This window comes from Bos indicus, chromosome 1, assembly GCF_029378745.1.
Source record: "Bos indicus isolate NIAB-ARS_2022 breed Sahiwal x Tharparkar chromosome 1, NIAB-ARS_B.indTharparkar_mat_pri_1.0, whole genome shotgun sequence".
In the NCBI taxonomy this organism is placed as follows: domain Eukaryota; kingdom Metazoa; phylum Chordata; class Mammalia; order Artiodactyla; family Bovidae; genus Bos; species Bos indicus.
In genome coordinates this window covers 74772308-74786660 of record NC_091760.1, presented here as the reverse complement: position 1 = coordinate 74786660, position 14353 = coordinate 74772308, and the positions used below count along the sequence as shown (strand labels likewise).

At 38.9% G+C, this 14353-nt stretch overlaps 2 protein-coding genes across 4 annotated transcripts in view; one reads left to right on the top strand and one right to left on the bottom strand.

The window, feature by feature from the left end:
- The window catches only part of PLAAT1 (phospholipase A and acyltransferase 1), a 41125-nt gene extending 28648 nt beyond the window's left edge, over window positions 1-12477 (top strand). The window contains exon 6 of the mRNA XM_070789909.1: window positions 12455-12477. Coding sequence (XP_070646010.1) covers window positions 12455-12457 — 3 coding nt within the window. The 3' untranslated portion in view covers window positions 12458-12477. The remainder of the gene's footprint in view (window positions 1-12454) is intronic.
- Window positions 1-14353, bottom strand: part of ATP13A5 (ATPase 13A5) — a 121747-nt gene that overhangs the window by 1585 nt on the left and 105809 nt on the right. For 2 of the 3 annotated variants that reach the window (XM_019957951.2, XM_019957957.2), the window contains exons 26-29: window positions 10334-10508; window positions 7779-7981; window positions 3007-3095; window positions 655-735 (exon numbers count right to left, since the gene is read on the bottom strand). In XM_019957951.2, the coding sequence (XP_019813510.2) occupies window positions 655-735; window positions 3007-3095; window positions 7779-7981; window positions 10334-10508 (548 nt within the window). The remainder of the gene's footprint in view (window positions 1-654; window positions 736-3006; window positions 3096-7778; window positions 7982-10333; window positions 10509-14353) is intronic. The other variant, XM_019957963.2, reaches the window with a different exon arrangement.

Below are 14353 nucleotides of genomic sequence, written 5' to 3'. Positions count from 1 at the left end.
ATCTCAGAAATGGAATTCCTTAAGAGTATGAGAAATTTTACATGCATTGTATACCATGGAATATTTGTATATACACATATTTTTTCTTAATTTGGCTGATACCTTTTCTCAAGGAACTTCATGAAACTTTTCTTTTAAACTGTCCCTTAAAAAATAGTACCTGAGTTTTTCACTGAGAAGGTAAATTCATTTAGTGACACTGAGTAGAGGAGAAATGCTATAGAAGACCTTCAAGGTTAAGAATTGACTAGAATGAGCAATGGCTTCCCTTCTCTCTTAATTAAGGAAGCCCACCTAGACAGTTCTTCACACTAAAAGGTCTCACTGAATTTTAGAGCTGGAAGGTCATTTGATCTAGTCTCTACCAGATTATTAAGACTTCTGGGAAAGTACAATATAAGGCCTTCATGTGAGACAAAATTAGCTAATTTGATGTTTTGCTTCCTACACTGCAGATACCGAGAGCATTTCTATGCAGCCTTCAAAGAATTTTAAATCATTCTCATTTCCCCCAAAGAGAACACTTAACAAACACTTAATAATTATTACTTTTGGGGGATAAAAGTGGTTGCTCTAAACAATGAGCATCTGTTGAGAGTCAGCCCTTTATTTATCCTTCCCCCCAGATAGTGAGCCATACAGAAACTTCTTTACCTCTACAAAGAAGGCCACACAGAACTGGGTGAGAGCTGCCACCAAAACTGAAACCCTCCATGATGTTACAGTCGGGACAAACTGTTGAAAAAGAAATACTACCTTTATACTTTGCATACTTTATACTTGACACACATTCTCTTATTTAATTTATATATATTTGTAACAACTCTCTGGGCTTAGAGGGTAGACGTTCCTCTCTCAGCTTTACAGACGAGAAGGTCAATACCTTGCCCTAGGATTCAATACCAAGAAATAAATGGCAGAGTCAGAATTCAAATAAAGTCTGACTGCCTCTCGCCCAGTGCTCCCTCCACTGCCTGATGAGAAACATGGAGTCAACGTGCCCTGGATCAAAGACATGAGACAGGACGCTTTGGAGCCTGTGTTCTCTCTCTATTTTTATCTTCTCAAATACAAGAAAGATTAAATCATGCATCTAATGATGTTATTACTTCTAATGCTCCCAAAGCAAAATCTACTTGGAGCTCATTCGTTCAGTAACATTGACATATGAGTAAAAGAAATAAAAGGTAGACAGAGGTTCAAGTTTATTTTGATAGATACTTGGTGAATAATTTTTGAATAAATACTCGCATCCCTAAATCTAATGCCTTGAAAGCTGAACTGGCTCAGTCTCTCTCCTTTTAAGGATTAGAGAGTACCCTTGACCACCAAATACACTTATTGAATAGGTGTGAGATCTACAACTTCCTATAGACACATCCATAGCAAAAGATGAATTATGAAATTCCTTTTTTGACCCTAAAATGTAGGATGACTATGTAGAGGCTGAGCTCCGTTTAGGACTAAAACCACAGACCCTCCATAATGTTTAAATGCTCCCCTTTGATTCTTATTCCTGTTCTCATAGGTTATTTAAAGTAACAACATGTTATTTTTCCTCTAAGTGGAAACAGCCTTTCTCCAGGATGTGAAATAGGCTTGCTGGGTAGCAGGTGGCCTGGAGAGGGCTGTGAGATCCGGCAGTGGGTCAGATGGTAGTGGAGCCCTTGGCCCTTTCCCGCATCCTGCTACTGCCCTGATCTGGGAGGTCACTTCTCCATGCCTTGGCCTGGAAGGCACTTGTCACATCACTTTGGAATTGTCTTCTGTGATGCTCTCCCCTCCTAGCTTCTGAGCTATTTGAGAGCAGTGACCACATCTTACTCGTTTTTGTAACCCTAGTGCCAAGCCCACTCTGAAGCTTCACAATGCTTTGTAAGTGACTGAATGGTCTGGGTTTTCATATCCTAACTGCTTCTCTCTCCACAGCCTGTCTTCTCTCACACACAGCATTCCTGCTGTCATCTAACGAATCTGTCTTAAGTGCTCCACTGAAAAACCTGCTCTGATGTCTTCAATGACTCCCATTGCTCTCGGCATAGTGTTGAACCAGCATTGTCTGCCTTCCTACATCCACGTCTACTCCACAACTTACTGGCTCAATCTTAGCTAACCTTCTAGGTGGTCTGTGAAACAAATCTTGCTTTGGATTTTCCTCTCGGCCATTCCACATTCTCTTGCATTTCTAAAACGAAAGAGATTGGGCCAGCCCTCTCTGCTTGTGCTTAGGCTGTTCTCCTAGTTGGGAATATCCCTACCTCCTACTTAGCAAAGTCAAACCTATCCTTCCAGACCAGATCAAGTTGCATCTCCTGTATGACGCCTCCCGTGGAAGCCACAGGCCCCAGGGAGAGCTCCTCCTCCCTATGTCCTTCCCACTTCTCTCTGTTTTACACTCTCTTTAAGCATGGACGGCCTCAGGTGGCCATTCCATCACTTTACTGGGTATGGCTCATCTTTGGAACTAAACTATAGGTAGAGGGCCAGAGCCAATCTTTGTCTTTCTATTTTTCCTACAATGCTAGGTCCAAAAATAGGCTCAATAACTTATTAATAAATTTAATTTTAACCCTTGAAATAAGCCCCCCCGCCCATTGTCAGTGTCTTACAGACAGAATATGACTGGCTTACAGTCAACATTTTCTTGCTTTTCACAACTACATTATAAAGGACTTATACTATATGATTAAAAAATTAAAGTTGGAGGATTAATTATTGTATTAATGCATTAATTTCATCGTTTTAGTATAACATAGAAAAATAAAACATCCAAACACAGTGTTCCAGGTATAAACAGAATAAATGACCCAACTGATGATACTAATAATATGAAAACACTCAGGCCAGCGTGTGTGAGATAGAAGTATGTTATTTGCTCTTCTAGTAAATGAAAATAGCCTCACAATTCTCAGTGACCAGAGAGAATATGGGTGTAACTGACTTGTAAATTATCAATACAATGCAAATACAGCCCCACTGCACATAGGAGTCACGGATTCCACATACCTCCATTCCGCGGTATATATCTTGAAAATCAGAAAACTGAAGGAAAATTGTGAGGCCCAAGGCAGACGCTAGCAAAAATGAGAATATATCTGAAGAAACAGCAAACATTATTTTTAGATGCTGAGGGAATGTTTCCTGTAATTTGGCACATGTTTCAATATCAATTATCTTTGTTGGGCAAATACTGGATACATCTTTAGATGTTTTGATATATCCTCATATGTTTTAAAATGTGTTCTAATGCTTACAAGACAAAGGTGATATCTTGAAAATCTTTCCTTGAAAGGCTGAGTGTAGAGAGTTGGTAATTAAATATATTCCAGTAAACTCCATGAGGAAGTTACCTCAACTGAGGAGTCCTTGGGGCTGGGAAACCCTGCAGTGACCAGCTTATGTAAATGGTCACCAGAGAGTTCCTGATGCTTTATCACCTCGGGTCTAGTGAGTCGTTCATGAATAAATTATTTACACAGTCAGTCTTCTTAGTGGCCCCTCACTCTTCATTGCTTAGAGAAGAGAGTACAAGGGTCTTGAATGATTGATGTTCAAGGCCTTCTGCGTCTGGTTTCAATCAGCCTTTCTAAACTGATCTCTGGTTGCTCTTCCTTAAGTTCTGGGAAAGCTAAACCATAAACCTGCTACTCACAGAGACCCAGTGCCTTCTAGCTTTCGTGCCTTGGTTCACAAAACACCCTGTGTAGATAGTAGTCTTCCAGTCTTGGCAAGTTCCTAGTGTTTCTTAAAAAGCCCAGTTCCAATACCACTTTCTTTTAAAGACTCTCCAATTCTCCCTTACCAAGTTTTATTTCATATGGTATTTATCACTCTGCTTTGCATGGTCTTCATATATATATATTCAGTATGTTATAAGCACCTGAAAGGGATTTTGATCTGCTTCTCTGGGACTCCAGTTGGAAGTGGAAGTGAGAAACTAGCATGCATATCTGCTGGCTTCTTTCTTTCCAGCCTGCCCAGATGGCTTTACTTTGGGATGCTCAATTTCTCAGGATGCACAGTGCCAACATCCCTGTCCTTATTTCCCCACCCCCATCCCCTCTTGTGGCCATCAGCTTTTAGGCACTTTGTAGACAGTGCTTTATATATGCTTTTCAATGGGATTAGCACCTTTAGGCCTAAACAGCAGCATTTAATCAGTGTTGCTGTGATATGATACTTACGGTCTTCAACATTTAAAAACAAGCTAGATTTTCTCTTGTATTCTCTCTACCTCATTTCTTCCAGTGTTGATGGTTTATGGGCTCCCAACTCTGCATAGATCTATATTAAACAGAAATCAGAGGAACTGTCCCGCTACAGCAGGCCCTATATTTTGAAGCCACAAGAGCTCTGTTTAATCCTCACCACCTACACTCACCTTCATATTCATCCATGCCTCACTCTACATATATAACTAGATGTAACACCTCTTAGAAGAATACCCATGCTTGCTTGAGAGGCGTGTGAGGCAGAGAGAAGAAAGGAGGGAGCTGCATCTCCTAAAGTAAAGCAATCTGAGCAGATTGGTGATGAGAAGGCCCTAGGAGGTGGCTGTGTGGATTTTTAATTTCCTTCAGTGTTTCCAAGTCCCAAGGACCCAGATGTTGGGAAGAAGATGATGCCCCCAATGTCCATCCTGATGAAGTACTCACTGAAACTGGGCTGAGCACTGTGCACGTCACACTGCTCTCAGACTAGGGGTCCAAAAGCAGACCAGGCTAGGGCACAAATGAGCAGAGGGGAGACAAAATGGTGAGGCTCTCTTCTCTAATTCAGCTTTGATTGGACAACTTCATAAAGAACTGAAGTGAATGTTGCCCTCCTGTAATTAATTATTAATGATGAGGAAACTGGAAAGAATGGGGTTCTGTTTGCACAGGTGATTTGGGAAGACAAGCCCTGGGCAAGCCATTATAGACTATTCTCAGGCAAGAAGAGGCTTAAGAAATATTCACACCTGTTCCATAAAAACTAAATCTGTACTTATTCTATAGCTCATCATCACAAAGTTGATCTGTCAAAGACTGTTAAAAAAGGTAAAGACTTTTCTGTTACATTAAAATAGAATTGTGTATTTTAACAGCCATTCTGAGAACTTTTGACTTGTAACCTTGAGAGTGTATGATTTACTATAAGATTATGTTTGTTAGAATATGTTTATAAAAAACTTTTTTCATTTAAAATTACCAGTTATGTTTGACATAGGGATTTGAATTTACCCACAAAATTTAAGTCCCTATGATGTAACTAGTTCAGCTCTAATTAACTCATATTTAGAATGACTTTGCAGCTATTATTCAAATTAAAGTACTAGCCAATGTAATATATTCTCCTTGTAAAATATATTTACAATAAAAAAAATAGTAACCTGCAAAAATAGAATCTAGATTTGTTTTGACAGGAGCCAGGGACATTATCAGATACTATATCAAAATTAAGAAAAATTTGAACAAAAATAAGAAATTCAGGAAAAAATTTGTAAAAACTGTAATTAAAACAAGATTTTAGCATGCTCTCAAAACCTCTGAAAAAACAGCTATACAAAAGAAAATGGTGGGGGAGGGGATGACAACAGAAAGCATGTAAATAATATAATTGCTAAAACTGGTTTTATATGATAAATTAATTTTTAATTTAGGAATAAGAATGAGACTTACTTCTCTAATATCTATGACTCTTTTTGAAAATTAGAAATTAGAGTTTATGACATGTGATATACAAAACTGTAGTAAAATTTCCAGATCAGAAATATGACAGGCTAGATTTTCTTTGATCATGACAATAAAACTAGAAATTAGTAACTAAATTTAAAGGAAGAATCTCCCCGCATACAAATCAAAATTCTAAAGATCTGTTGAGTCAAAAAGGAAACCAAGTCCATTTGGAAGCTATTAAGAAAAAGAGTAGTAAGAGAATGAAAACAAAACCCTTTCCCACTTGAAAACTGAAAACCACTATTCTTGTAACTAGTGGGTCAAAGAGGAAATTAAGTCATAATAAGAGACATATGAAAATGTAAATAATGTAACCCAAACTATAATTATTGGTCTTGATGTTTTTGCTAATTTTATAAGAATAAAAGAAAATATGTGGATTGTAAAATCAATTCAAACATTAAAGAATTTTCCAAGGAAAGTAAGAAGAGGGGGAAAATGGGAAAAGCAAAAATGAATAAATTAGAAAATAGAAAACATACAGAAGTATTAAATCTGAGAGCTGCTTATTTAAAGAAAACCAGTAAAAGTACATTTCTGGTAAGAATAAATGAACACAGTGCACAAAACATAATTAATATGAGAAGATATGAAAAGTTGTAGATGGCATTAAAATTATCAAAACCCTGTCCTAAAACAAAATAATCTCAATGAAATGGAATTATGGGTAAATTTTTTTTTAATTTTAAAAAACAGTTTAAAAAGAGGATACCTACATAAATTTTCAAAAAATTAATTCTTTTAATGAAAATATTTGGAACCAGATGATTTTACTGGGCTCTCATAAACAGTGAAGGAATAGACTATTTCTAACCATAAAATATTTTTCAAAGGAAAGGAAAAGTCCAAGAATTTTGAAGTCTTAATATCAACACCTAAAAAAATCTCTTAACACAAAATACTTCAGACCAATCCCAGACAAAATATAGATATTAAAAGCAATATTAAAAAACAGTAGGATTCATTTTACTAAAAGTGAAATCCACCACAAATAAGTAGAATTTGTTCAAGAATATGGAAATATTTAATAAGTTTATTAATGTAACGTGTTCTAGCAATAGGTCAAAATAGAAAACAAGTATAATCATCCTAGTAGGAAGGATGAAGAGCAGGATGTAAGGAAGACAGTTGATGAAATACATCTTCCATTTTATAATTTTAAAACATACTCTTGATTTACTGGAAATAGAAAGGTATTTTTCTTCACATGATGTGGCCCACCTTGAACCAATACTCAAAACCATATTTACAAGTGAAAAATTACTAGATGTATTTTTATGAAGGAGTAGAACTGCCTGCTGCTTCCACTAGTACTTAACATTGTCCTGGAAATTCTGGATTGTACACTAAAACTGAAAATATAAATAAGCATTATAGCTATCGGAAAGGAAGAAAGAACATTATTTTCTTTATTGGTAATGCCATGCGGCTTGTGGGATCCTAGTTCCCCAACCAGGGATCGAGCCCGTGGCTCCTGTAATGGAAGAACAGAGTCCTAACCACTGGACTATCAAGAAATTCCCTGTGGAACATTATTAATTGCAGATGATAGTAATTCCCTTTCTAGAACCCTCAAATAGCAAAGAGTAATAGCAAACTTCAGAAAGGATTCTGAGTAGAAAATAAACATTATAAACAGCCAGCACTATATCATTCACATATATTTGTGATCACTGATTAGAAAATATAATGGGAAAAAGTCAATCACTATATAAAAAAATACAAAAAGCAGAAGATTTGTTTTTAAAATAAATGCATAGGATCTATAATGGAGAAAGCCACAAATATTTACTAAGAGACATAAAAGAAAGTATGAATAAATTAATAATACTCAAATTAGGACATGACTCATGACTAATCAATACAGCACATGCTTATCTGCACATAAACGTGTTTCTGCCCTTGGGCTTTTTACCACCTGTGATAATTATGGTTCAGTACTCAATTTTAGAGTATTGCAATTGTTTCCTTCTCAGCCAATCACTTCACCAGTAAGTTGCAATTCTGGGGATAGTGGGAGAGTAGAAAAAACATATTTGAAAAGAAAAACTTCGCACTTACAGTTTGTGTAGATAGGTTTTCGAAATGGCTTGCCCTTAGAAAAGATAAATGCTGTTGTGATACAGTTGATGGTGGTGATGGGCCACAGTGTGGTACTTTCAAAGCTTAAAACTGAACCAGGAACCAATGCTCCATTTCCAGTCCTGTTTCTTGACAAACTCACATTTGTTGAGAAATTACTCTGGCTGTCCAGAAAGCACTTACTGGAAAAGAATAACCAGCATTTATGGAACTTTCATTGTATTTTTATCCCACCAGTAGGAAAAAATTAACTAATCATGACCCAGGGACCTCACCTTGCAAGCTGTTCCAGCAAATAACTACCAGGATATATTTTGTTCGCCTCTTGCAGTGGCAAGGCAGAAATAAACTACAGAGGAAGTCAAGATTGTTCTTTGTCCAGAAGCCTATCTAGAACAAATGATCTGTCTTGAAAGGGCTTGGATGACAATTTCCTATGAAATTCCTTTCAATTCACAGCATATGAACTCTATGTGTATGTATGTGTGCATGGTGTGTTTCCTTTTGTGGGCTGATATAAATCTCTTAACATGGGTCCTGAGTTGGAATCTGCCTATTCTGACCCACTCTCCTTACATAACCAAAACCTCTCCATGAGGATTTGAACAATCTCCTGTTTATGAGTGTCTGTGTTTCTGTTTTGCTAACAAATTAAACTCAAACTTCTCAGGCAGGCCCAGAAGACTTTCAAACACTGGTCTCAGTCAACCTTTCCAGCCTTATCTTTTGCCAGATTTCCCATGCTCCTTATACTCCAATCATAGGGGAATATTCCTTTTCCCCTTTTGCACACCTCTGAGTCCAGACATCCTATTTCTCTCTGAAACTCTTTACATTCAGTGGTGAGCATAACTAGTGCCCTTCAGTCTTCTCTCTAGTGATGCATTTAGCTCATTGTTTTGCAATTATTCCTTCACATATTTTTATTTTCCATTCTTGGGATGAGAGTTCTTTGAATGTGAAATTTTACTTCTGGTTTTATTTCCCTTTGCTTGTTTGTTTTACTCAAATATGTAGCAAATTCTTAGCACCTAGCATAGTGATGCCACATATTTTCTCAGAAAAATATTTAAGATATGGACTTTCCCAGTGTTGACTGATCCATTTGCAATCTTCATTTTTTTCAGTAATCAAACCCACAAAGAAATTTGTTTTCATCGGCTTTCTTGTTTAGTTTCAAACTTTTTGCTACTATTACAACTGTTTATAGATAAAATTCATTTTTCAATTGTGAATTCAAATGCAAGGCATAAGTCTTATCCTAGACTTCCTAGGCTCCCAGATGTGCTTTGCATACAGTAGATATTCAGTTGGTGCCTGCAGAATACATTAATGAAGCAAGTGATCAACAGTCACAGAGCTTTCTAGCCCAAAGGGAATAGGTAGACTAGAGGGCCTGAATCACAGAGTTTAACACCAAAATATTTCTAATCTAATCAACTTGCATTGTAGATAAGACAGTTGAGTAGTTAATGACAAAGGCAGGACAACCCATCCATCACCATTTTGGTTACCCCGGGTTGCCTCCTAGATTCATTCAGAAGGCTACTTCTCTGAATACGTGTGCTCCAATTTGTGGAAAAATCTGGTTTTGAAAGAAAAATGAACTCTATACTCTAAGTAATACTTGAATTGCTGAATTTGGGTTCTAAATGACAATCTTAGACATCATTCTGTAGTTTCGCATCTCTCCACTGATCCCTAGGGCTCTAATGCCTTCAGGATGACAGAAGAGTGAAAGGGAATTTGTACAAGCCCTCCTCCAAAAAGATCAGCTCTTTCTGCCCTTCTCTTTTGGAGATCGGGCAGGCTTTGTCAGAAAAAAACAGTTTGAGCATCTAAGTTCACCTCATCTTACGCTTTATTTATAGTTAAGGAAATTAAAGCCCTGGGAGGGGAAGAGACTTGCCCTGAGTCTACAGTAAAATCAAAACACTGATACCATCAACAAATATTTTAATTTTAACATTCATTTGAAAAACTGAAACTAATATAAACAAATCTGTTTTGTATAGCAGGGGCCTGTTGACTTAAGCCCATCAGCCAAATCTGACTCGACGCCTGGTTTTGTCAATAAAGTTTTATTAGAACACTGTCACACTGACTTGTTTATGTGTTATCTCTGGCTGCTTTTTCACTGCAACTGAAGAGTTGAGTAGTTGCAGCAGAGACCACAGAGCCCACGAGGCCCCAGATTTTTACTACCTGGCCCTCTACTAGAGATGTTTGCCAACTTCTGGTTTATATGACATCCAAACCACCAGGGAGTGAATATATTCATCCAGTCAAGTAACTATTACATCTATATATCAAGAGCCAACGTGGAGATCTTTTCCCACCCACTCCACATAACTCACCCCAGGACTCTAGCCATTGACTCTGTCCTGTGTTCTATCCCATCACTGAGGTTTTATAGTACAGAAACAACTTTGGCTAATTAAAATTTTTGAATATATTTCAAACTAATTTGAACGGAGTCATTAGATATTCATTGTACCACCTTCAGAAAGGAAAACTAAGGAACCAAACTTTACCTGTATCTGTAGACCTCACAATACCAGGGCTGCTGTTTCAACAAAAGAAATGCACAGACCAGCACAATGCAGTTGAAGCAGGTGTTCAAAACTACTGACAGCAGCAAAGGAGGGGAGAGAAGCTGTCCTGATGGTCTGTATGGAGCCAATTTCGGGTACGCATGTGTTGCGCTCACTGAAAGACAAATGTATTTTTCCTAGGTCCAATTTTATTAGTGAGAATAAAAGATTGAGATGCATGTTATTCTGAGTCTCGCATCAGGGTTCAGATACAGTAAACATGCACTGAGGGTTTACATCTCGGTAAGTTCATTGCCCAGCTGCACACCAGTGCTACCTACCTTGGCCTCTTCCATGCTTTGGTTTCATCTTCAGAAAGGAAAATGATGGATTCAAAAGTTCTATAATTAATACATGTACCATATTGCATGGTGCAGATATTTTCTTTACCACCAGATTGGTCAGGAATGGTGTATAAAAGATGGCCTCCCACCTGAATAAGAGTACTGTTATCTCTCAAGGATGATGGGGAAGTGGAAAATTAAGCTGGAGAGAGCAAGGAAGCATTCAGTTGGACTAATGTTCATATGCTGGGAGATTTTTAAAAAAGCAAAAAATGTTCACTCTATTATTCATTCAGCCAACATTCTTTGAGCACTTCAGTGTACCAGGATAGATGCTACAGGTGTGTTCTGCTATCTCCTGAAGAAGTGTGCAAATGAAGGACTGCTAGAGTGCATTAGACTTAGGAAAAGGAACTTAAAATATTGCCTTTAGATGGGAGTGTTAAAATATATTTTGGTCTTAGTCTTTGTTTTTTAACATTTGAGGTTGGCAATGGGCAGTCACCCGTGGCTCAGCAAGAAAGCATCCACCTGCAATGGGTCGGGAAGATCCCCTGGAGGAGGAAATGGCAACCCACTTCAGTATCATTGCCAGGAAAATTGCATGGACAGAGGAGCATGGCGAGCTATAACCCATAGGGTCACAAACAGTTGGATAGAACTGAGTGACTATGCACACACTGCACACCAAAAAAAAAAACACAAAAAAGACAATTACATCTGTCTTTGAAGTCTCATATTCTAGCAAACTGATGAAAATGAAATGTACTTTACTTCTCAGGGCAGAGCAGGAAAGAAGCTTGGAGAGGTCAGGATGTTTCAGTTCTTTACATCTGTCACTTCTCTCATTTTCATAGCTTATGACTGCTTTCTTTGATGTAAGAAAGAGGGGTATATATCCCTAGGGCTATGTTCATTCCTGTGGGGACAGGGCACTGGGGAATGAGGGTCCAGTATTGGATAATAAAAGTTTACAGTGGGTCTTTAGTTTGCTCAGTGCATGTTCTGGGGTAATCACAGACAGTCTTTGGTCTTTCATTTTCTCATGCATGCATACTAAGTCGCGTTGCTGCTGCTGTTGCTGCTAAGTCGCTTCAGTCATGTCCGACTCTTAGCGACCCCATGGACTGCAGCCCACGAGGCTCCTCCGTCCATGGGATTTTCCAGGCAAGAGTACTGGAGTGGGGTGCCGCATTAGTCATGTCCAACTCTTTACAACCCTATATAGATTGTAGTCCACCAGGCTCCTCTGTCCATGGGATTCTCCAGGCAAGAATACTGGAGTGGGTTGCCATGGCCTCCTCCAGGGGATCTTCCCAACCCAGGGACTGAACCCATGTCTCTTATGTCTCTTGCCCTGATAGGCAGATTCTTTACCACTGGTGCCACCTGGGAAGCCCCTTTGGAGCTTCCAGATGTGTGGGGATGTCTAAATGGTCTCCAAAGGCTCTTGCAGCTCATTTAGCTAAAGCTCTATGGCTGTCTAAAGCTTTAACTTTACTAATCTAATCAATTTTTCCAGAAGGATGTAGAGCTAGAGGCTATGAGGTATGCAAAGGTAATAAGGACATCTCATCTGCTTCCAAAGAGCTTGAGTCCCATTGGGAAACACATGGGGTGTGTAATAAAGAAAGTGACTAGTCTTCATCTCAGATTCCTGGGAGGTCACTTCTGGACTCCTGGAGTGAGGAGTTTGGCCTTTGTCTTCACTTCCTGGAATATATCCTCTAAATTCTTGGAATTTCCTAATTGATAGGAATATCTTTTCTGTTCACAGTAGGCCTGAAGAGAGTTTGTGCTAATGAGATGAATCAGAATGTGTGAGTTGGCCATGCCCAAAATACCAACTGTGTGATTAGAAAGCTGGGGGCTTTGAGCCACTTGCTATCAACTCAACCTTCAGGGGAAAAGAGGAGAGCTGGAGTCTGTGTTCAACCTTATGGCCAATGGTTCAGTCAATCATATCTATTTAATGAAACCTCAGTAAAAATTCCCTACACTAAAGCTCAGGTGAGTGTCTCTCTGTTTTTTTTCAATATTCTGAATATGGTCATACATCACTGTGCAGGAGAGTAAGGCAAACTGACTCCTGAGGGAGAGGCCAATGGAAATGGCAGGTTTGCGATCCTTCCAGACCCTGCCCTTATGTCTTTCCCTTTGGTTGGCTCTATTTTGTACCCTTTTGCTATAATAAAGCTGTAATAAGCTAAATAGCCCTTTCCTGAGTTCTGTGAGTTGTTGCTGTGAATGATTGAATTCTGAGGGACTATTAAGAACCCTTACATTAATAACCAGCAGATCAGAGGTGTTTGTAGCATAGGGACTCTCAAACTTACAGCTGATTTCTAACGTGAAGGCAGTCTTATGAAGGCTGTGAGGTTTGGCCCAACTCCAGGTAATTGGTGTCAGAAGTTATTGCATGGGCACAGGCAGACACGGTGGACTGGGGTCAGTGCTGAGGAGTGCAAGGAGACTGGGGCTGCAGGAGGCAGAGGCCACCGTGCTTGGAATTCTCTCTGTCGTCCAGTATCCAAGGTAGAATGTGACCACAGAGTTCATGGACAGGCTGTGGCTACTGGAGAGACATGTAATTGCATCTCTGTGCATCTGCCTTCTACCTATTTGGTTTTCTCTTTTTTGGATGCTCATTGTAATTTCTGCCTTTTCTTTTACACAGGAACTGTGAGAGACTGAATTGTTGGTCTCATCTCATTGTGAAAGAGTGTACTTTATCTCCCCTTAATGTTGTTTTTTACTGTGTGGTTTTCTCTGGCCGAAGAGATGTTAGGAGGGTTATTATTTTTATTTTTAATTGGAGGATAATGACTTCACAATATCATGATGGTTTTTGCCACACATCAACATGAATCGGCCACAGGCATACCCAGGTCCCCTCTTTCAGGAGCCTCCCTCCCCATCCCACCCCTCTAGGTTGTCACAGAGCACTGGCTTTGGTTCCCTGCATCACACAGCAAATTCCCACTGGCTATCTATTTTACATATGGTAATGTATGTGTTAGCAGAGTTTCAAGGTATGCTTGTGTGGCTTGGCTTGCTCTCTGGCTCTGCTCTCTTTGATCTATACTGATAACATACCCAGGTCTGTCTATTCAGCCTGGCCTCAGAAAGAAAATTCTGAAACAAACCTCAGTTAAACCCAGAACCTGGATCAAGACTATCTAATGTACATCCTAAGCAGAGTGGCTCAGACAAGCCCACCTAGACAAACTGAATGATAGTCAAAGCACAGAAGCATAAGTGGGTGTTGCAAGCCACTGAGTTTTGAGGGTGGTTTATTATACAGCATTACTGTGACAATAGCTGATTGATACAGATTATTACATGAAGATTATTTTAACTTTTTCTGTTTTAAAGATGTTTAATACTTTCTGATAAGAAAATATACCTGTATACTTGACTATTAATAAAAATAATGACAACCATATTAGAGTCCCTACTAGTCCATGGAGAAGTAGAATCCTTGCTTTAGTGAGGGACATGGTGGTGATGTAAGTCTGTCTGATTGTAAAGCTTCATGTTGGCTCAAATGGTAAAGTATACATGTACCTAGCCAGCTGTGAGCTTCCTGAGGAAAGAAGTCCTGTCTTGCTCACTGTCGGTCCTTTACTGAACCTAGCACAGAGCCTGCTGTGTGGGAGGACTTAGCAGCTTCAAA